General features: G+C 48.9%; 1 protein-coding gene across 1 annotated transcript in view; it reads right to left on the bottom strand.

Annotated features, from left to right (window-relative positions):
- LOC308169808 (L-fucose kinase-like) overlaps positions 1 to 20,588 on the bottom strand; it is a gene marked incomplete at both ends in the record, with an annotated part of 29,176 nt that extends 8,588 nt beyond the window's left edge. Inside the window, 9 exons of the mRNA XM_080544553.1 lie at positions 12,124 to 12,351; positions 14,514 to 14,680; positions 15,167 to 15,383; positions 16,070 to 16,419; positions 17,117 to 17,190; positions 17,750 to 17,923; positions 18,306 to 18,407; positions 19,929 to 20,057; positions 20,487 to 20,588. Of these exons, the coding sequence (XP_080400679.1) occupies positions 12,124 to 12,351; positions 14,514 to 14,680; positions 15,167 to 15,383; positions 16,070 to 16,419; positions 17,117 to 17,190; positions 17,750 to 17,923; positions 18,306 to 18,407; positions 19,929 to 20,057; positions 20,487 to 20,588 (1,543 nt within the window). The remainder of the gene's footprint in view (positions 1 to 12,123; positions 12,352 to 14,513; positions 14,681 to 15,166; positions 15,384 to 16,069; positions 16,420 to 17,116; positions 17,191 to 17,749; positions 17,924 to 18,305; positions 18,408 to 19,928; positions 20,058 to 20,486) is intronic.
- Positions 20,589 to 20,920: the final 332 nt, after the last annotated feature.

The following is a 20,920-nucleotide window of genomic DNA, read 5'->3' as shown; positions in this document are numbered from 1 at the left end:
TCTTCTCAGGGTGTTTGATTTTGTGAGCAGCTGGGCCATTAATGATCCACATTTCCCCTCTGCCTGCTCGGCTAGCTGATCAGCATCTCTTTGGAGGGAGTGGCACACCTCTGTCAGAAGCTTTTTCTTTTTCTTCAGGTCTTCTATGTCCTCTAGAACGGCTTTTCTCTTGAGGCCCTGTGCAGAACTCAGTTTCTTCCTCCGTTCATCTTCCAGGTAAATCCTGTACTTTGACCTTGCAGAGGCTACTGAACCCATGAACTCCTTGGTGAGAGGTACCTTGAGAACACCCCCACAGACACAGACCTTGTCGCAGATCAACCTCAAAGCTTCCATCGACCTTTCAAGGATGTTGCACGTTTCAACCTCCTTGTTGATGGAGAATCCTCTTTCTACCGTGGCTTGTCCATGGGACAGAAGTAGAAGGCTCTGAGAAAACTTGGACAGCTCAGGGTAAGACTGGCTGAGTGCTGAGTGCAGGAACACATCAAGCCGCTCCTTCAGGGGCTGAAAGGAGAGGAATCTCTCATCTCTCGCCTCAAGAGAGAGAAAGCTCTGGAACTGTTGGACGATCACATCACCTGGAACAGGGGAAATTAAATACATATTACTAATAGGTTAAATTAAATTCTAGTCATTTAGTTAATCTTTCATTGGACAAATACACGGCACAGTGTCTGTAAAGTAATTAAAAGGAAAGCAGTGTAGTGTAGATATCTTCTGTGTTACTATTATTTCATTCGGATGCATTTGAAAAAAGCTTAGACACTTTCACACTGACAAAAGAATGCACAGAAAATGGTCTTAGCCTACAGTAACCTATCCACTTCTACTCTCTGTATATTTTTCCTACCAGCTGAGACGCCTCCTGCCAACTGCTTGTCCTGCAGCATTGTTTGTACTGTTGTCTTCATCTTTGCGAGGCACCACTCTGCATCTCTGTGCATGCTTGTGGGATCCAAACATCCAATGGCCCTGATCACTGGAATGTTCAGGGGGCTTTTCTCCTGCACTTTCTTAACCATGTTAACCAGGCCCTGCATGCACTCTTTCCTGAAGGTGAGCACAGAAAGCTCACCTACCCTGCTTCCTGGCTTGCCCTGAAGTGCCCGTGACAAATAAGGAACAGACTATAAACATAGGCTATAAATTATGTAGAAGGTAAGCTTTATAGTCTAAAAAAAGTTTCTCCATATCCGCTATTATTATTATTATTATTATTATTAATTAATAATAATAATACCAACAGCAGAATAAGATGTACAAATTGTAGTTGGATTGGTGTACAGATAGAGCAAATCCAGACATACATCCCTGAAAAGAAAATAGGCAGTATCAAAATTACCTTGATGGCAGTTTCAGCACCCAGGCCTATGTCAACATCCTTGTAGGATACCCTGTCCGCCTCATCAGCCACGTCAATTTTGGTCAGCTTCAGGGGAGTGGCGTCTTGCAGGAGCTCCCCCTTTACAAACCGCCGCAGGAGACTCTTAAAAGGATATAGCAAGCAATCAGTGACAGAACTATCCTACTAGCCTACCATTAAACAGATAATTGGTGTGAGTGTGTGTGTTTCTTTGCATCAATGTTTTATCTCAAGTGACTTGGCCAATCTATGTAAAACTGCACATGGCATTGAGGATGGATTGGCAGAGGGGCACTATTTTGCAGAGTTGTGGACCACCACAAATCCACGGGTATGGACTAGTTAATATAGATTAATCATAGTTGAATTAGGCCCTAGTGTAATGACTACCTTCAGCAGCTCACTCAAATCTTTGGCCAAGAAGGGCAGAACTGGCTCATCAGTTTGATAGTTGGTCAGGAAGGGCCTGAAGGTCCTGGATATCGCCAGGAAGAACTGGAGCTTGGCGATGATGAGGGGATCCGCTTGTGCTGCCTCAATGATGTCGTAAGAGGCAGTACCGGGGTTTGGGAGCTTCTTCTGCTGGACTGCATCCATGTACATCATGATCATTGGCCACACTAGAATTGCCCTCTCTGACACAGGGACATTTTCAACCCACCTGTGCAAAAATGGACAATGTCAGGTCACTCCAATTTTAATTGTGTCATTTTACTTCATTGTTGCCACATAAAAACACAGACATTTCAGGCCAAGCCCTTTCTCAATGTGTATTCTCAACCTACCCGTGGCCACAGAATGGTAGCGGAAAGCAGGTGGACCCAGTCAAGGCAGTGAAGTCTTCCCTCCTAGCTGGAACATTGTGGAAAAGGAAATGGAGTGCTCGAAGGAGCTTGTCCAGCTGCCACATAGTAAAACCTGCCTTCACTGCATTGTGGATGGTGTGAAGCCCACAGCTTCCAACATTGACTAGATGAGCACCATACAGCTCAGCATGCTCTTTCTGGAGGAGGTCTGCCAACTTCAAGTTGACATTTGGGCCGTCCATACTGATGGATAGAAGCTGCCTCATATTGAGTTTTGCAACACATTCCTGTGAATAGACACAGCAATTAGTATTTAATGACAATATTCATTAAATGTTTATTCTTGAAATACACTGCCATTCAGACATTCAGTAAGATAAAACTATAGCCTAATTTCCACTCATCATTATATGTAAATTACTTCCAAGCCATTCAAGCTAAACTGAACTGCTAGCCTGGTCACCCAACTTCACTCCTCAAGAATAATGAAGACAATTTGCTAGTTAAAGGACCCACAATAACCACACACACACACAAACACACACACACACACACACACACACACACACACACACACACACACACACACACACACACACACACACATCAATCAATCAAAATCACACATCCAACAGTAACCTTATTACACCACTCTCTGTGTCACATTTATCCCTAGGGATACATTTTTATCCTTACTGACAGACAACCACCCTCTCTACCGTCCATGCCTCCTCCTCCCCAATCCCATCAACCTGTGTCGAGTCACTTGCCACATCCCAATCTTATCTATTAATCTACACTTTAGCCACACGATTGTCCATAAGTATAAGTATGAAAAATGTAAATGTTTCACAATATAATATAAAACGTACTTTGATGTGATGCAGCAGGTCGTCAGCTTTTCCGTGTCCCAGGAATTGAGAGCCAATGTACCGTGATTGAACACGGTCATCCTGCCAAAACCGAATGTGGACGTCGAGCTGTTTCGTTTTTGTTGACTGGTTGAGAGACTCGTCAAACATCAGCACAAACTGGCCAGCCTTGTTAATGGTGTCAATGAGCTGCTGCTTAAAGTATGGTGCTATCCCGAATCTTATTATATGGTGTAGTGACTACATTATGGGTTCATGTTCTCCTCTTACTGTTGGTTGTGTAGTGGGAGGGAACCAGTTCTGGCACTAGGGGCAGAGGGGAGGATTATTAACGTTGCACCTTCCTGTTTAGATACACGAGTTTTGGTAACCATTTTCTGGTCCTGTACTGAGAGTACAAGTTGTTGTTTTGATTAAACAGTTATCATTACGTTGCCTACGTCTTTCCTTTTTCCTCCGGCACTACACTGGTGACCCGACGTGGATTTTTGTTAACGTAATTGTGTACGAAAACCAGCGACGAACATTACAATCCTGCAAAATGTCCGGGCGAGGAAGACGTTCAAACCAGCGGCAGCCATCACCATCCCCTGTCAGGGTAACGCGTGGTGCGCACACTCCCACTCTCAAGCTACCAGAATTCTGGGACTCAACGCCTGCTGCATGGTTTGCTATTGTAGAGGCACATTTCAATAAAAGTGACATCGATGACGACGACGACCGGTACAACCATGCTGTGGCAATGTTGGGCAGCTCCACCGCGGCTCGAGTGGTAGGTTTTTTGTCTGCTCCCCCGACGACGAACAAATATGAGCGCCTCAAGGCCCTGCTTCTAGAGACATTTGAACTGTCCACTGCGGAGAGGGTGCGTCGCCTATTTGCCATGTCGGACTTGGGTGACGAGAGGCCTTCTGCGAGCATGGAGAGGATGCTAAACCTGCTCGGTACAGAAGACCCCATGATCCTCTTCACAGAGCTGTTCATGCGCACATTGCCAGCTCAAGTTAGGATGGCGCTGGCCAACACCGCCATCATGGAGCCCCGCGCCCTGGCCAGGGAGGCGGACCGGTTCGTCTTGGCCATGCCTCAACGGTCCCCCGACCTGCTCGCTCCCGCGGCCGCCCCGCCACCCGACCGTCGCAGGAGAGCGAAGGATGACGCCAGACCTTCTGGCCAGCAGGGTAACGCTGCGGGCCATTGTTTCTACCACGCCACTTTTGGCGCCAAGGCCAAACGGTGCCGCTCACCCTGCACCTTCGGACCGACGGGAAACGGCGGGGCCGGCGCTCAGTAGTGGCCCTGAGCGCTGGCGTCACCAACAGGCTGCTCTTCATACAAGACACCGCCTCTGGTCGCAGTTTCCTTTGTGACACAGGTGCCCAGTGGAGCATCATTCCGGCAGAGAGATCGGATATGGCGAAGGAGGAGCGTGGTCCGCAGTTGGCAGGCGCGGACGGCACACCTATCTGCTCTTACGGCACTAGGGCGGTGGACGTGTGCTTCGGAGGGCAATGTTTTTCGTGGGATTTTGTCATAGCGGCTGTCACATTTCCCCTCCTTGGTGCGGATTTTCTGTGCGCCCACAACCTGTTGGTGGACGTGGGGAACAGGCGCCTGGTCAACTCACAGACTTTCGCTTCATTCGCCTGTACGCAGGGGGAGGCGGTCTACAGCGGGTGGTCCAATACGCTCGCCGAAAGTGACCAGTACCTTCGGCTGCTCGCCGAATTCCCCGACCTTACCAAGCCCACCTTCTCCGCGCCCACGGTGAAACACGGAGTGGAGCACCACATCGAGACCGAGGGGCCTCCCCTCCACGCCAGGGCCAGGCGCCTCAACCCGGAGAAGCTGGCCATCGCCAGGGCGGAGTTTGCGCATATGGAGCAGGTGGGCATCGTTCGGCGCTCGAGCAGCCCCTGGGCGTCTCCCCTGCACATCGTCCCTAAGTCAGACGGCGGGTGGCGCCCATGTGGGGACTACCGCCGCCTCAACGACGCGTCCAAGCCTGACCGCTACCCGGTCCCACATGTCCAGGACTTTTCAGCGAACCTGGCAGGCAAACGCTTCTTCTCCAAAGTGGACCTGGTACGGGGGTACCATCAGGTGCCGGTGCACCCCGAGGACGTCCCTAAGACGGCCGTAATCACGCCATTTGGGCTCTTCGAGTTTCTGCGGATGCCGTTCGGCCTGAAGAACGCGGCGCAGACCTTCCAACGCCTCATGCACTCGGTGCTCCGGGACCTACCATTCCTCTTCGTCTACTTGGATGACATCCTCGTCGCAAGCACCACGGAGGAGGAGCACCTGTCCCACCTCCGGGCCCTTTTCACACGGCTCAGCCAACATGGGCTGATTGTCAATCCGGCGAAGTGTGAGTTCGGACGGAGCGCCATCGACTTTCTCGGGCACCGGGTCTCCGCAGAGGGGGTGACCCCCCTCCCCTCGAAGGTAGAAGCTGTCGCTGCTTTCCCGCGCCCCAGCACAATCAGCGAGCTCAAGGGGTTCATCGGGATGGTAACCTTCTACTATCGCTTCCTCCACCACATCGCTCACATCCTGCGGCCTCTGTACGATGCCCAGAAGGGCAAGACTCTGAAGCAGCCGGTGGACTGGACGGCGGAGCGTGTCAAAGCCTTTCAGGACACCAAGGCGGCCCTGGCCCGCGCTGCCATGTTGGCCCACCCCTCGCCCTCGGCACCCACTGCTCTCACCACGGACGCCTCTGACTTTGCTGTGGGAGCGGTGTACGAACAGTGGGTTGGGGACGCCTGGCAGCCTCTTGCATTCTTCAGCCGCCAGCTGTCTCCCAGAGAGCAAAGGTACAGCACATTCGACAGGGAGCTCCTCGGGCTGTGGCTTGCTGTCAGACACTTCCGTTTTTTACTGGAGGGCCGCGAGTTTACGGCCTACGTGGACCACAAGCCACTCACGCACGCCATGTCCAAGGTGGCGGAGCCGTGGTCCGACCGCCAACAGCGCCAGCTCGCCTACATATCCGAGTTCACCACAGACATCCAGCACGTTGCTGGGAAGTCCAACCAGGTCGCGGATTGTCTCTCCAGGGCGGTGGTTGGTGCGGTCCAACTGGGTTTGGACTACGCGCGCATGGCTGCAGACCAGGCCGCCGACCCCGCCGTCCAGGCTCTCAAGTTGTCGGACACAGGACTGCGCCTAGAAGAGGTGGTTTTCGGTGACGCAGGGGCCACGCTCCTGTGCGACGTCTCCATGGGTCAGCCACGACCGGTGGTCCCCGCCAACTGGAGGCGCCCCGCCTTCGAGGCGATACACGGCTTGTCTCACCCTGGTAGGAAACCGTCCTCACGGCTGGTGTCAGAGAAATTCGTCTGGCATGGGCTCAAGAGGGATGTGAGGGCCTGGGTTGACACGTGCATCGCCTGCCAGCGCGCCAAGGTGCATCGACACGTCAAGGCCCCCCTGGAGCAGTTCTCTGTGCCTGAGCGGAGGTTCGATCATGTAAACGTGGACCTGGTAGGGCCGCTGCCCCCCTCGCACGGATACACCTATCTCTTTACCATGGTGGACAGGACGACTCGCTGGCCGGAGGCAGTTCCGCTCTCCTCAACGACAGCCCCCGACCTGGCCCGGGCGTTCATCGCGGTGTGGGTCTCCCGCTACGGCACCCCTGCTGATCTCTCCTCTGACCGTGGCTCACAGTTTACTTCAGAGCTGTGGGCAGCGGTGGCGGAGAATCTGGGGGTCAAGCTCCACCGCACAACCGCCTATCACCCGCAGGCGAACGGGCTCTGTGAGCGTTTCCATCGATCCATGAAGGCCGCCCTTCGAGCCAGCCTCACGGACAGCGACTGGCTTGACAAGCTGCCGTGGGTCATGCTGGGGCTCAGGACAGCGCCTAAGGAGGACCTCCAGTCGTCGTCCGCTGAGCTGGTGTTTGGACAGCCGCTGCGGGTCCCCGGTGACTTCATTCCCAAGTCAACGGAGCCCTGGTCCGCCGCCGCTCAGCGCGCCTCCCTGCTGGACAGCGCCAGGACCTTCGTCCCGGTCCCGACTACGCAGCATGGTGTCCCTACTTCGAGGGTGCCCCCGGAGCTGCACTCAGCGAGGTTCGTTTTCATTCGTCATGATGGCCACAGGACTCCACTACGTCCTCCTTATGACGGGCCTTTCCGTGTCATCGAGGCCGGAGCCAAGAACTTCATGGTTGACATGGGGGGTAGGCCTGAGTGTGTGTCCGTTGATCGCCTCAAACCGGCCCACTTGGACCTTGAACTGCCCCTGGACTTGGCCCTGCCACCGCGCAGAGGCCGGCCTCCAGTCCTACCTCCCCTGCCGCGCCCTGGCCATTCCCCCCTCCGACCCCGACAACCCCCCGCAGCTCGCGAGCCCCCGGTCGTCGCTGCCCCCCGTCCTTCCCTGCAGGAGGACGTGATGGGCGATGTCACACCTCCTCCCGCACCTCCTGACTTTACCTACGATCGTAGGGGCCGGGCCATACGCCCTCCTCGCCGTGAGGATTTCCAATATTGAGGTGAACACTGGGGGGGCTGGTGTAGTGACTACATTATGGGTTCATGTTCTCCTCTTACTGTTGGTTGTGTAGTGGGAGGGAACCAGTTCTGGCACTAGGGGCAGAGGGGAGGATTATTAACGTTGCACCTTCCTGTTTAGATACACGAGTTTTGGTAACCATTTTCTGGTCCTGTACTGAGAGTACAAGTTGTTGTTTTGATTAAACAGTTATCATTACGTTGCCTACGTCTTTCCTTTTTCCTCCGGCACTACAATATCCAGTTTTGTCCTTGCCACAGGAGAACGTCTTGGCAATGTCCGAGTCTGGAAACATTGCCTTGAAAACATCGGAAATGTTTTCGTTTGAGTTCAGTGAGTGGTGTTTCACCGCTGTGTCGAGACACCATATAATCTCCGCACGCAGTGTTTGTGTGCCGCCCAGAGCCAACCTGATGTCGGCAAAAGACGAGGCAGAGGTGGCTGCCCTGTTAGTAGCCACGGTCGTAGCTGTAACGTGAGCTTCATTGGGTGCGGCTGGTGTAACGTCGGCAGTAGATTTAGGTAGTGTTGCAACGGCAGTAGCACAAACATTTACAATAGAGAGCTGCCGCTCTCGGTGACCAACGGCGGCCTTGTGGCTAGCGCCATGCATGTGCGACTTAACCCCGTTGATCCCCATCGATGCAACACTTATTTTCTTTTTACATATACAATACGCCTCCCTGATGTTACCGGCGACTGGTTGCAGGCAGCCATGGCTTAAAGTCTGGCACATCCAACCAGGACTCCGCAAATGTACACTTTCCCATTGTTATTTTTTTACACTTTCCACTTGGTTTCTACAAAATGATTCAAAGAAATTCGTTTTCGTCTTTCGCTCTCAGGGCGTCATGTGACGTAACCTCGGGGTTATGCATTACGTTAAAGTTTCCGGTTCATCTTAGTTTTTTTAATAAAACTAATAAATTCACGAACTTTTACTAAAAGTTTTTAGGACAAACTCTTTGGACAGAGTCTAATTCAGAAAAATACATACAAAATTCAAGACCTCATAAAATCGTGATAAGACTTTTTAATACTTATTAAGGGTCTTGATTTTCCCAAAATCGATTTATCAACTTTTAATACTTTTCAAGACACCGCGGACAATGTGTGTGTGAATGGGTGGATGAGAGGCCGTTGTAAAGCGCTTTGGATAAAGGCGCTATAAGTCAGTCCATTTACCATTTCGTAAATTCGCTCTGAGAGCGCCGGAGCGCACAGTGTGTTCAACGGCAAGGGACCAAGTAATTTGATTGGACAAGAGGCATTCCATGAGTGCTGATCAGATTTCCAGAGCGAATTTACGAAGGCAGCCTATATCTTTTATTGTGTCATTTAGAATGTTGGAATGTATAGAAGTTCTGATGCTGTTTATCACTACCATGACAACGGATGTAAAACATTCAAAAGTAAGTAACTTCAGCTCAGTGCAGTGCAGTGTTCTACATTCATTTGCAAACATGGACAAAGAGAGAGAAGATATTGAGAGACAGTGGGAGGATATAAGGAGTGCTATGGAGGCCTTGGAGAAGAAGGAGGAGGAGATGGAAGGAATGGAGGTGGCCCTCTTTGAGGAAAGGAAGCAGCTCAACAGAGACAACATGGTGTTGAGCAGGAAGCAACAGCAGGTGGAAATAAAGGTAGAGTGGTGGAAAGAGAAGACAGACATCTTATTGGAGGACAGGGAGGAGTTGAGGGCAAAGGATGAGGCCGTTTGGAAGAAGGCAGAGGAGGTTGAGAGGAGGAGTGAGGAGATGGAGAGAGAAAGGGAGGTGATGGAAAGAGAGAGACAGGAAATGCAACAACAGCGTTTGAAGAACAAGAAAGAGGAGGAACTTCTGAGGAAGGAGAGAGAGGAGATGGCTGAGAAGGGAGAGAGGCTCTGGCAAAAGAGGCTCAAACTAAACAGAGCTCAACAGGAGCACATGCTCAAAACATGGAGCGACACTGATGCCCTGACTAACCAGAGAGGACTGCTGGAAGAAGAGAGAGAGAAGTTAAAGGAGAGGGAGAGCAAGATGAACTTGAGAGAGAGTGAGGAAATGGAGAGGATGGAAAGAGAGAGACAGGAAACCGAACAGCAGCGTTTGAAGAACAAGAAAGAGGAGGAACTTCTGAGGAAGGAGAGAGAGGAGATGGCTGAGAAGGGAGAGAGGCTCTGGCAAAAGAGGCTCAAACTAAACAGAGCTCAACAGGAGCACATGCTCAAAAAGCGTTTGAAGAACAAGAAAGAGGAGGAACTTCTGAGGAAGGAGAAAGAGGAGATGGCTGAGAAGGGAGAGAGGCTCTGGCAAAAGAGGCTCAAACTAAACAGAGCTCAACAGGAGCACATGCTCAAAACATGGAGCGACACTGATGCCCTGACTAACCAGAGAGGACTGCTGGAAGAAGAGAGAGAGAAGTTAAAGGAGAGGGAGAGCAAGATGAACTTGAGAGAGAGTGAGGAAATGGAGAGGATGGAAAGAGAGAGACAGGAAACCGAACAGCAGCGTTTGAAGAACAAGAAAGAGGAGGAACTTCTGAGGAAGGAGAGAGAGGAGATGGCTGAGAAGGGAGAGAGGCTCTGGCAAAAGAGGCTCAAACTAAACAGAGCTCAACAGGAGCACATGCTCAAAAAGCGTTTGAAGAACAAGAAAGAGGAGGAACTTCTGAGGAAGGAGAAAGAGGAGATGGCTGAGAAGGGAGAGAGGCTCTGGCAAGAGAGGCTCAAACTGAACAGAGCTCAACAGGAGCATATGCTCGAAACATGGAGCGACAGCGACGCCCTGACTAACCAGAGAGGACTGCTGGAAGAAAAGCTGGAAAAGATGCAGACAAGGGAGAGCATTATGAATGAGAGAGAGAAAGAGGAGAAAGAGAGAGAAGAATTGAAGATGGACAAAAAACCGAGGGAGGAAGCTCTGACAAAAGAGAGGCAACGGATGGTGAGTGAAAAAGAATGAATAGAACGAGATATAATCTACAGTAGTCTATAGTCTGACATCTGAGGCTGTGTTATGGTTGGGGGGAAATGTGTAGGCTATACCTTGACCTAACTACCATGATCTGCTTCCTGATTTGTGGACCAAAGTCACTACTCTGACTTTGCATTCTACCTCCTCTTCTTCCACCAATCACCTCTAACCCCCTTATGTCCTGTTTTGACTTTGTTGCAGGTGAACATGGGCCATAAGGATCACCTAACGGTCACCACAATCGCAGCAGCCTGGGCCCTGAATACCAGCCTCCACTCAGAGAAATCCCAGCCAGCAGGCTCAGGTAATACATCCCATACACTACATGAGTGTGTGAGGGTTTGTGTGTGTGTGTGTGTGTGTGTGTGTCCATACAGTTCATTATCAAGGTATAACAAAAGAGCTTAAAGTATTATTTCCAGTGGAGTGGGGCCTATAGACTAATATAATCAGCTGAGCTCACTTGACATTGGCTCTGCCTGAATACAGTGATTCTGTTGCAGGAGATGGCTTACTGACCTGATTGGCTAAGGAACTGGAGAGGAGAGGAAGGAGCGGAAGACAAACTTATTATTGATAACAAACTTGATTATAAATGCTTTCACCATTTCATCTGTGACTACTTTGAACTGCAACTAGGGAGTTACTACGGCAATTCTTGAATGGCCAAGTCAATCTTTACATTTAATCCAATTGAACATAATTTCCTGATAAGAGTTTAGGCAAAATGATCTAAAAACAAACAAGTGAAGATGGCTGCAGTACAGGCCATCCCCAGACAATACCCAGCATCTAGTGAGGTCAATGGGTTGCAGATTAGTTATTGCAGTTATTGCATAATCCAGGGTTCCCGCACCTTCTGAAACATCAAATTCAAGCACCTTTCAAGGACTTTCAAGACTCAATTCCCTCAAAGTCAAGGACCCAACACGGCATAGTTTGAGACGCATCTAGATGAGAATTGATATAATAGGAACTATCCGCTCACAGACAACAATTAAAAAGAGAGGCTTGAATGTGTGAACACTAGATGGTCTCTTGCCTTCTCTATCACAGAACAGCAAAACAATATATTGTGAAATATGTGTAAAGTTAAGCAATACAGAGACTTATTTACTAGTTGACGAGCTAAGAAAAACATTTTTGAATATATATTTTAAAAAAATAGAGAGAGAGAGAGAGAGGAATTCAAGCACTTTCAATGACCTATGTCTATTTTGAAAAACTTTTAAGGCCTTGATTTTTTTTCTCTCAAATTCACAAACTTTCAAGGATTTCAAGGACCCGTGGGAACCCTGCTGACTGTTCACAGAAGTTTTATTTCAATTTTCAAATAAGAAAAACCCCTGACCCGACATGTACTGTACTACCACACCACTCCTCCCTCCATCCCTCTCCTCTCTCCCTCCTCCCCTGTCCCCTGCTTGCTTCCTCCCTCCATCCCTCTCCTCTCTCCCTCCCTCCTCCCTCCCTCCTCCCCTAGCCCCTCCCTCCTCCCCTAGCCCCTCCCTCCTCCCCTCCCCTCTCTCTCCTCCCCTCCCCCCTCCCCCCTCCCTCCCTACCTCGATGGAGGGAGGCAGCAAGCAGAGCCTCACCAGGTGCGTGCGGCTGACAGTGGTCCTTCAGATCCTCCAGCCTTTCACAAACGGTCTCCATGGCGACACCGCAGTCCATCCCTCCGCTGGAACTGACCAATAGCAGGCGGGGCTCCTTGATGCGCCGAGCCCTGGCGCCGATGGGCCGCCTCCCATCGACCCTCACGGCCACGTTGACCACGGAGCCGCCGTGTTCAAAGGCGATGGGGGGCGTGTCACTCCAGCCACCTGGGGGGGAGATTACTGCTGTTGACTGGTGGTGTGTTCATAAGAACTTGTAATAATAATAATAATAATAATAATACATTATGGTCAAATGCCCCCTCCATGGCTGTTCTCGTTTAACAGATGGATGGTAAATGGACTGCACTTATATAGTGCCTTTATCCAAAGCACTTTACAACAGCCTCTCATTCACCCATTCACACACACATTCACACACCAATGGCGGCAAGCTACCATGCAAGGCGCCGGCCCGCTCATTGGGAGCAATTTGGGGTTCAGTGTCTTGCCCAAGGACACTTTGACATGTGGCCAGCCGGGGCTCGAACCGCCGATCTGCCAACCTTCCAATCATTAGACGCCGACTCTACCTTCTGCGCCACAGCCACCCCACATTAGACTTATATAGTGCTTTTCTAGACACTCAAAGACGCTTTACAAACTGAAAAGATCGAGTAGTAATAATAAAAAGAAACAAAATAAATAAATAAAAGAAAGTATAGGGGCGTAATTGAGGTAGTGCTGGGGACACATGGGAAGGGGAGGGGGAGAGGGCAGAGGCGCCCCGTCCATAGAGGCAACCAAGGCAATTGCTTGGGGCCACCAAACAAAAAGGGCCTTTTTGTCAAACTGAAACTGTCCTTGGATGAATGTATTTTCAATGGAAATCATGGCATTTAGCGTTCAGTCGCTCTGAGTCTGCTCGCGCTGCGCTGCGCTCGCGCTGCGCATACATTTATCCAAGGACAGTTTTAGTTTGACAAGCTAAACAATATGAGGGTAGTTAAGAGTTTAACTACTTTTCATTGTGAAATAGCTAGTTTGGTAAAGTATTCCCTGCAATTACGGCGTTATTATATGATCTATAACACCGCGGACATCCATATCCGTAACCACTATTGGCAGTATCCACGCCGCTGCCCCAAAACCCCCCTAGTGGGGCCCCGCCCCCTTCTAGCTTGAAATTGACTTCTAGCTGCCTCTCAACTGTCAGCAGCAATCATGAAGCGATCGCACATTTCTGGTCACCAAAAAAGAAAAAAGAAACGAGAAGACAATGAAAAACGACACCAGGATAGTGGTAAGTGGATAGAAGCTGCAGAGTGCAAAAATGAAAATAAGATGCAGAGTGCAAAATAAGTAAGATATCTTAGGCAGGCAGACAGACAGACAAGCAGGCAGGCAGACAGACAGACCCAGTGGAGTCATGTAAAATGTAAATAGGAACACCAGCGGTTTCAGAATATACTTGTTTATTGATTTTTTGATTGATTTGTTTATTTATTTGTTGTTCTTGCTCTGTTTGATATTACATATTAATGTTGCTGTTTCAGAATGTGAAAACACCAGCAGTTTCAGAATGTAAGTGTGTTAAGAGTTCTAATAAGCACCATTGTGAGTTGATATTTCATTATTTATATTGCTCCAATTTGATGTTACTACACATGGCTCCTTTGTTGATCAAATACTCAGACGTGTGTGTGACTGTTAATTAATACATTATGACATTTATAATGAATTCCTTTGTTTCAGACTGTTTTTTTACTTACACACACACGAGCGCGCGCATATGCGCGAACTTCGTAAAACCGTATTATATTTTAGTGTCAGGGAAATAAATACATTTAAAAATGTCCACATCGTCACCCGCCTAAGACCCTTACCAGGGGCCTCCATAATGTTGTTTGCTTAGGGCCCCCAAAAGTCTAGGGGCTCCACTGGGAGAGGGAGAGGGTTAACTGGTGAAGGCGAGCTTGAAGTAGTGGGTTTTGAGGGCCTAATATCTCCAGGCTTACTGCTGTGACTGGTGGTGTGTTAACACTAGAACAGCCGTGCCTTTTTTACCTACTAAAAGAGCCGCCTCTTTACAATGCTCAAGCTGCTACTTACACACAACGACCACTAGTTGGCCATCTGTTCAATTAGCCTGCTTCCTACACAGAAAAACGGCAACATAGCTTTATACTAGCTTATCCTGATGTGATTTTGAAAATGTAAGGATACTGGGTGGTAGAACGCACATATCTAGGAAAAGTCATGAAAGGAGGGTCCTGAAATTTGATAGAGTGCAAAGATATAACATTTTTCTTTAGTCACAGAGGTCAAATGACCCCTCATGGCTGTTTTAGTGTTCATAAGAACTGGTGAACCAGGCCTCTGCGACTCACCTGATAGGTCCAACCTGGCAGGACACTCCACTTCCTGCCACGCCCCTATGGGCATCACCTCGCCACGACCGATGGAGACGTACGCCTGTGCTGACATCACAGCTTGGCGTAGCAGCACCTGCCCAGCCCCCTCGTAGTGTCGCGCCGCACGCACTAGCAAGTCTGTCCTGTAGAGGGCAGCAACACATCCACGCAGTAGGTCACACTAACACTACTAATACTGCATGTATTATTGACTCGTGTAAATGACAAAATAATGATCTGTTTCCATTGTCGCAAACTCAAAGGCTGCATCACGATAATCTTGACCGGCTTCATTTCTAATACAGCCACTTTTGACTTTTGGATTTTTGTTGCAAGTAATTTACATCTAATTTAGGCTTAAGAAGGTACAGTATGTAACATTTCGAGCTTTCTAAAAGCTTCCTAATGGTTGTAACGACTCTACGTTTAATAATTAGCAATCAGGGAAAGAAAGAAATATTTCATGAACGAATCCTGTTTTGGTCCGGAAAAAGCACATTCAGTGTTCACTTCAGGTAGTCAGGTAGTGTGCTGGTAGTCATAGTAACCAGGTAGTGTGCTGGTAGTCATAGTAACCAGGTAGTGTGCTGGTAGTCATAGTAACCAGGTAGTGTGCTGGGTGGTCGTACCTGCTGAGCCAGTTGAGTCTCTGGGCGGCCAGGGTCTGCACCCCGCCAGGCAGGTCCCCCTGCTCCAGCAGAGAGAAGGCGTGGCTCCAGGCAGGGTTGGCGGCCGGCCCGCTCCTCAGACCCCCCCTGCCCTCCCCGGCCAGACAGCCCAGCACGTCAGCTATACAGGCCAGGCAGCGGGCCGCCACGCCCAGGTTCTCTTTGCTCCCTGCCGCGACTGGAGGTCCCAGAGAGAGAGAGAGAGAGAGGGTGGAGTGTTAAAAGGTGCGATCTCAAATTCATAGACAGAGCTTTGTGTTACTTTGAGATATCTATGTATCCCACTCTGAGCTCTCTCAGAATGAACCGATAGAGAGCAAAACGCAAAATTCTACGCTAAATACTGGTGGGAAGCCTGCATGACCCCATCGCCAGGAAGTCCTCGTTTTTAAACCAAAAATGTCTTAGAACCCTAGCCTCATGCCTAGTTCAGTGCCATTTTAATTATGCAATCAGCTCATGGTACTGGAACCTCAACAAACCTCTGAAAACTAAACTTCAAACAGCACAGAAGAAATTAATTAGAGTGGTGTTGGGCTTCCGTTACAAAGCGCACGTTGGAAAGGCCCAATTCATGGAGCTTCAATGGCTGCCAGTTGAAGCCAGAGCCAGTCAGATGCGTCTTGTGACAGTCCACAGGGTCCTGAACAATAGAGCTCCGGCTTACTTTAATAATCTCTTTGAGAGAATAGCACACTCATACAACACTAGAGGAAGCTGCGATAATCTAGTCCCCTGTAGACACAGTAAAAAAAACAGGAGAAGTTTTGTTCACATATACAGGCGCAGTGGAATGGAACAAGTTGCCTTTAAGCATCAAAGAAACTGACAGTACCGCAGCTTTCAAGGCTAAGATCAGAATACAGCTGTTTAGCAACATCCCACTGTAAACCAAATAGAGAGTTATAGGACAGGAGAAGGGCAGGAGGCTGTGGTCACTGTGGCCCTTCAGTGTGTCCGTCACTCTCCTCCTCCCTGCCAGGAAGAACAGCTCCTCCCTCCAGCCCAGCTCCGCATCCTGGTCAGCCAGGGACAGCACCTCCCTGAGAGACAGCCTCCAGGCCCCCTGCCACTGCTTCAGCGACCCAGGCCCGCCCAGCAGCCAGCCGACGCCCTCCTCCAGCCCTACAGCACCCTCTCTGGGCTGGAAGACCGGGAACAGGCGAGCCTCCAGGAGGGAGCGGGGTCCGCTGGACCCCCACAGCTCCTCAGACCTGCAGGGGAGGAAGGGGGAGGTGTGATGGGGGGGTAGTGGTGGTCTAGTGGATAGTGAGTTGGACTTGTGATCGGAAGGTTGTGAGTTCAAATCCCGCCTGAAGCCACACCACTACTAGTGTGCCCTTGGGTAAGGCACTTAGCCCTCAGTTACTCCAGGGGGAATGTCCCTGTAATTCGTAATTGTAAGTCGCTTTGGATAAAAGCGTCTGCTAAATGGCAAAATTTAAAATTAATTATTATGTTCTGCTCATCCACCTGAGTACAACAGCTAGTCACATACTGTATCATGTTTTCAGTTTGAATAACATGCAATAATACATAGTTTATGCATGCAATAGTGGAAATAGCTAATTGTTTTCATATCGACAATGCGTGTACAGCCCACACAGATCTTGTAGAGGGATGTTAAGTAGTTATACTGAGAGTGGTGCTGCTGCTCCCATTCATGTCCCCTGGCATGGCTACATGGCTACATGGTAGCTCCCCGCCAGACAAAGAAAGCTCAAGAATGGAAATATTACTGAAAAAAGTGTCTAGATGAGCTGGGTTTCAGGTTTAAGGCAAGGTCAAGGGTCATGTTAAGGTTAATGTTAAGACAGGGGGTGGGGTTAGTCTCTATTCATCTCTATGGTGGTTAGTCTCTATGGTGGTTAGTTTCTAAGATGGTTAGTCTCGCCACGCTATCAGTCCTACTGTATCTCAGTGCGGTCGTAGAGGTCTCTCCAACTGTGGTTGAGGAAGGTAGCAGTTCCATCGTCAGAGGCGACCTAGAGGAGAGGGAGGCGTGGGTGAGAGGCAGGGGCGGAGAGACGGGGGGTGTCTCAACTGTCTCTGCTCTACTCCTCAGATCCTTCTTAGCTGCACTAAGGAGCACCATAGGAGATATTTTCTGCCTGCCCTAATAAGACTGTACAACTCCTCCTCTGGCTGGCTCGATGGGGGTGATCAGAGTCAGGCTGGGGGATGTTAAATACATTACATTTTTACATTTTTGGCATTTAGCAGACGCCTTATTCCAAAGCGACTTACAATCAATACATTTGACTAAGCAATCCACCAAAATCATCAATCCACCAGTCGTAGCAGGAAGAGTAATCCAGCTCAGGCCCGGGGCCATTGATAGAAGGAAAAACCTTCTTCTATCACCTTCTTCTAAACCTAACCTTTTTTTTTTCATACTGGACTGTTCTTACTGTGTAATGTTTCAGTGGTTTGACTTGAAAACATGCTTCACTGTCCCGTTACTGACGCAGGGCACTGTAGTGACATCATGAGCTACCGAGTGATGACATGAACAAAGGAGAGCAAGAAAAAGCGTTTTGTTACCTCAAGATCATCAGAAGCCCCCAGCGCTGTATAAACAGTGAGCTTCAGATTTCCAAGTTGTACACGGTGTCCCTGGATGATGATGTCATTAGTTAAAGCCAGCTTCCGGAGGTGCGATGAGGAGGTCACCTCCAGGCCTGACAATAAACAACCTGACTGGAGCTCTAGTGGACCCTGGGGGCAAAGTTCAAAGGTTAATCAGTGACTTGAATCATTTTCGAGTAGTCAGTAATATCAGCTGATGTTGATATGGTCCTAAAAAAAAAAGAATAGTTAAGTAATTACTTTTTGCATACAAGCCTCAGATATCCTAATGACAAGCTACTACATTTTTTCTACATTGAGATGATGTGAATGTTTGAAAAGGGGGTGAAGAATTTGTATAGGCGTTGTTAAGAGAAAATATAATAAATAAACCTCTCTTTCTTTCATGTACCCCATCGGGTACAGATCAGACCCTCAATAAAGGAAGGATGCAAGTTTGAACTATTCATATAGTGAATATGTGAATATGTCAGAATATGTAAACAGGCTCTGAGACTGAACGCCTCCTGACCTGCAGATGGCAGTGTTGGATGACTGCTCCTGTCGACAGGCTGACGTCCCCCTCCAGCACGCTGTTGATCACCCTGCCTCCATCGTCCACACAGCGGGGGTTCTAGAGGGATGGACAGACATCAAGACATCAGTCACCCGGAGTTTAGCATAAAATTCGCTTTGCTCTGCGTCGTTTGGAGCTGTGAGAACGCGCATTCGAAGTCGCTCCCGGAGCAAACAACCAACGCATGCTCCGCTTGAAAAGGGTGGTTTCGCTCCGGTTAGAAACGACGCATCGAGGCTGTCCATAGGAAAACAACAGCGCATGCGCGTTGATCTGGATAAGAGCGGGACGAACGGGCAATTTTAAATTTTTCTGATCAATCAACTAGCATGTCTGTTGCTTCGATAACGTATGTTACTTCGTTTACGTAAAGGGCTGTGAGAACGCAAATCAGAGAAATAATTTATGCAACAATGTTACAATCTCATCCACTTGCTCCAGGTCACGATTCGGACTTTCATGTGAGAACATGACCTTAGATTCATAGATAGAGCTCCAGTATGGATTCAAAGGTTCGCTTTAAACATATTTTGAAGCTATAATATGACACATGTATACAAATAATGTCGTAAAACAACCTTGCTATCCTGCAAGAATCAATGGGAATACTGTACATTATCATTAATTGAATTGACAATAGCAGTAACTAGTGCAGATTGTACCTTTAACAGTAACTTACAACTTGTTAAACTACATACAGTTTGATGGCACAGTAAACAAGATATGACATAGAAATAGGTTCAGGGTCAGCAGGAATAGGTTTCTCTTGACATTGTCATCAAGTCATTGCCTATAAACAGACTGCACTTACATAGCGCCTTTATCCAAAGCGCTTTACAACGGCCTCTCATTCACCCATTCACACACCAATGGCGGCAAGCTGCCATGCAAGGCCCCGGCCGGCCCGCTCACCGGGAGCAATTTGGGGTTCAGTGTCTTGCCCAAGGACACTTCGACATGTGGCCAGCCGGGGCTCGAACCGCCGATCTGCCGACCTCGCGATCATTAGACAGCGGCTCTACCTCCTGCACCACAGCCCCCCTTCCTGCGCCACAGCCGCCGCCTATGAGTTTTGTGAATGCAAGGACTGAATTGAAGCATACAGATATTCAGAGGAGGTGTGAAGAACGCTTTTCAATTGAGGCTGGTGAACTGTCCTCCAGTTAAATACTCATCTAATACGCATCTATCAGCTCTGTGTCCCTGGCAATGAGACTCATACCCTGAAGGCCTTAGAATGTGGTTCTGATTCCTGTCTGAATCTTCACTGTAACTGTCAATACAAATGAAAAATATGAGTGGGACTGCCCCACTCAGAAAAAATAACAAACAAACAAAAAGAATGTGGTTCTGGCATCACAAGATGTTTTCTCTGACACCTGGTCTTAAAACCACTTGACACACTCATGGGAATAAGGCTAGACAACTAGGTATAACCCTTCCTCATGTCAACTAGCTTCAGTAGTAAATAACTGTCTGTGCCACAGCTGTGTAAAGTTTGTAGTCATGACTGTTTGTGACATGTGATGTCTTCTGAGTGTCCTGAGGGTGTTATGAAGGAGGAGGGGGTTCCAGTACCTGTATGTGTGAGAGGGTGTCTTTCTCTGTCCCCTCGCTAGTCAGACGGGAAATATGCTCTCTCCCAGACATAGTCAGGTAGTCATAGCAACCACCTGGAACATAAAGTCTCGCGAGATTTAAATAAGCCTAGATTTTCCTTTAGCGACGTTGATGGAATACCCCCCTGTGTCCTCCTCACCTGTATTGATTTGACTGTTGTTGTTGTTGTTGTTGTTTTTTTTTACTTTAGACCACATGCATCCTCTTTTAGTAAATGTATGTCTGTAAGTGGGCTGCCAAGAGTTAGTATCTAGTCCCGCTATACTACATTGCATTGGCTTTTCAGTTCAGACACAACCCATGAAAACTCCATTCAATTCTACCAGAAGGCAAGGTGTAGTAAAAAGCATTTCCCCATTACACGTCAAACTCTTTCAGATATATGAGGAAGTGTCTAGGGGAAATGTCTGGTGTTGGGAATTTGTCTGGTCTGGTGAATTTCTCGAAACATTCTAATCTTGCAAAACAAATAGCTTAGGTTGTTGTGTATGAGGTTCCAGACAGTCAGTCACCAACTCTGTGGTTGATATTGCAGATGGGGGACTCGAGCTGTCCAGGAGGGAGTGACTCCCAGTCGTCGATGACGGTGGAACTGAGCAAGGAGACTCTGGACACCATGCTAGACGGGCTGGGCCGGATCCGGGACCAGCTGCCTGTGGTGGTTGGAAAATGAGGACATTCACCTTTGGCTCTAGGGTGCATCTAAACACTCTAGAGTGGCCTATCGCCCTCCACTTCAACTGCATTGAACTCAAACCGTAGGGAAAGTAAAACCAGTATGGTGGATGCCAGTGGAGCCCCTAGACTTTTGGGGGCCCTAAGCAAACAACATTATGGAGGCCCCTGGTAAGGGTCTTAGGCGGGTGACGATGTGGACATTTTTAAATGTATTTATTTCCCTGACACTAAAATATAATACGGTTTTACGAAGTTCGCGCATATGCGCGCGC

This window comes from Nansenia antarctica (genome assembly GCF_963989245.1).
Source record: "Nansenia antarctica genome assembly, chromosome: 14".
NCBI lineage: Eukaryota > Metazoa > Chordata > Actinopteri > Argentiniformes > Microstomatidae > Nansenia > Nansenia antarctica.
This window is presented reverse-complemented; position numbering and strand designations above follow the sequence as displayed.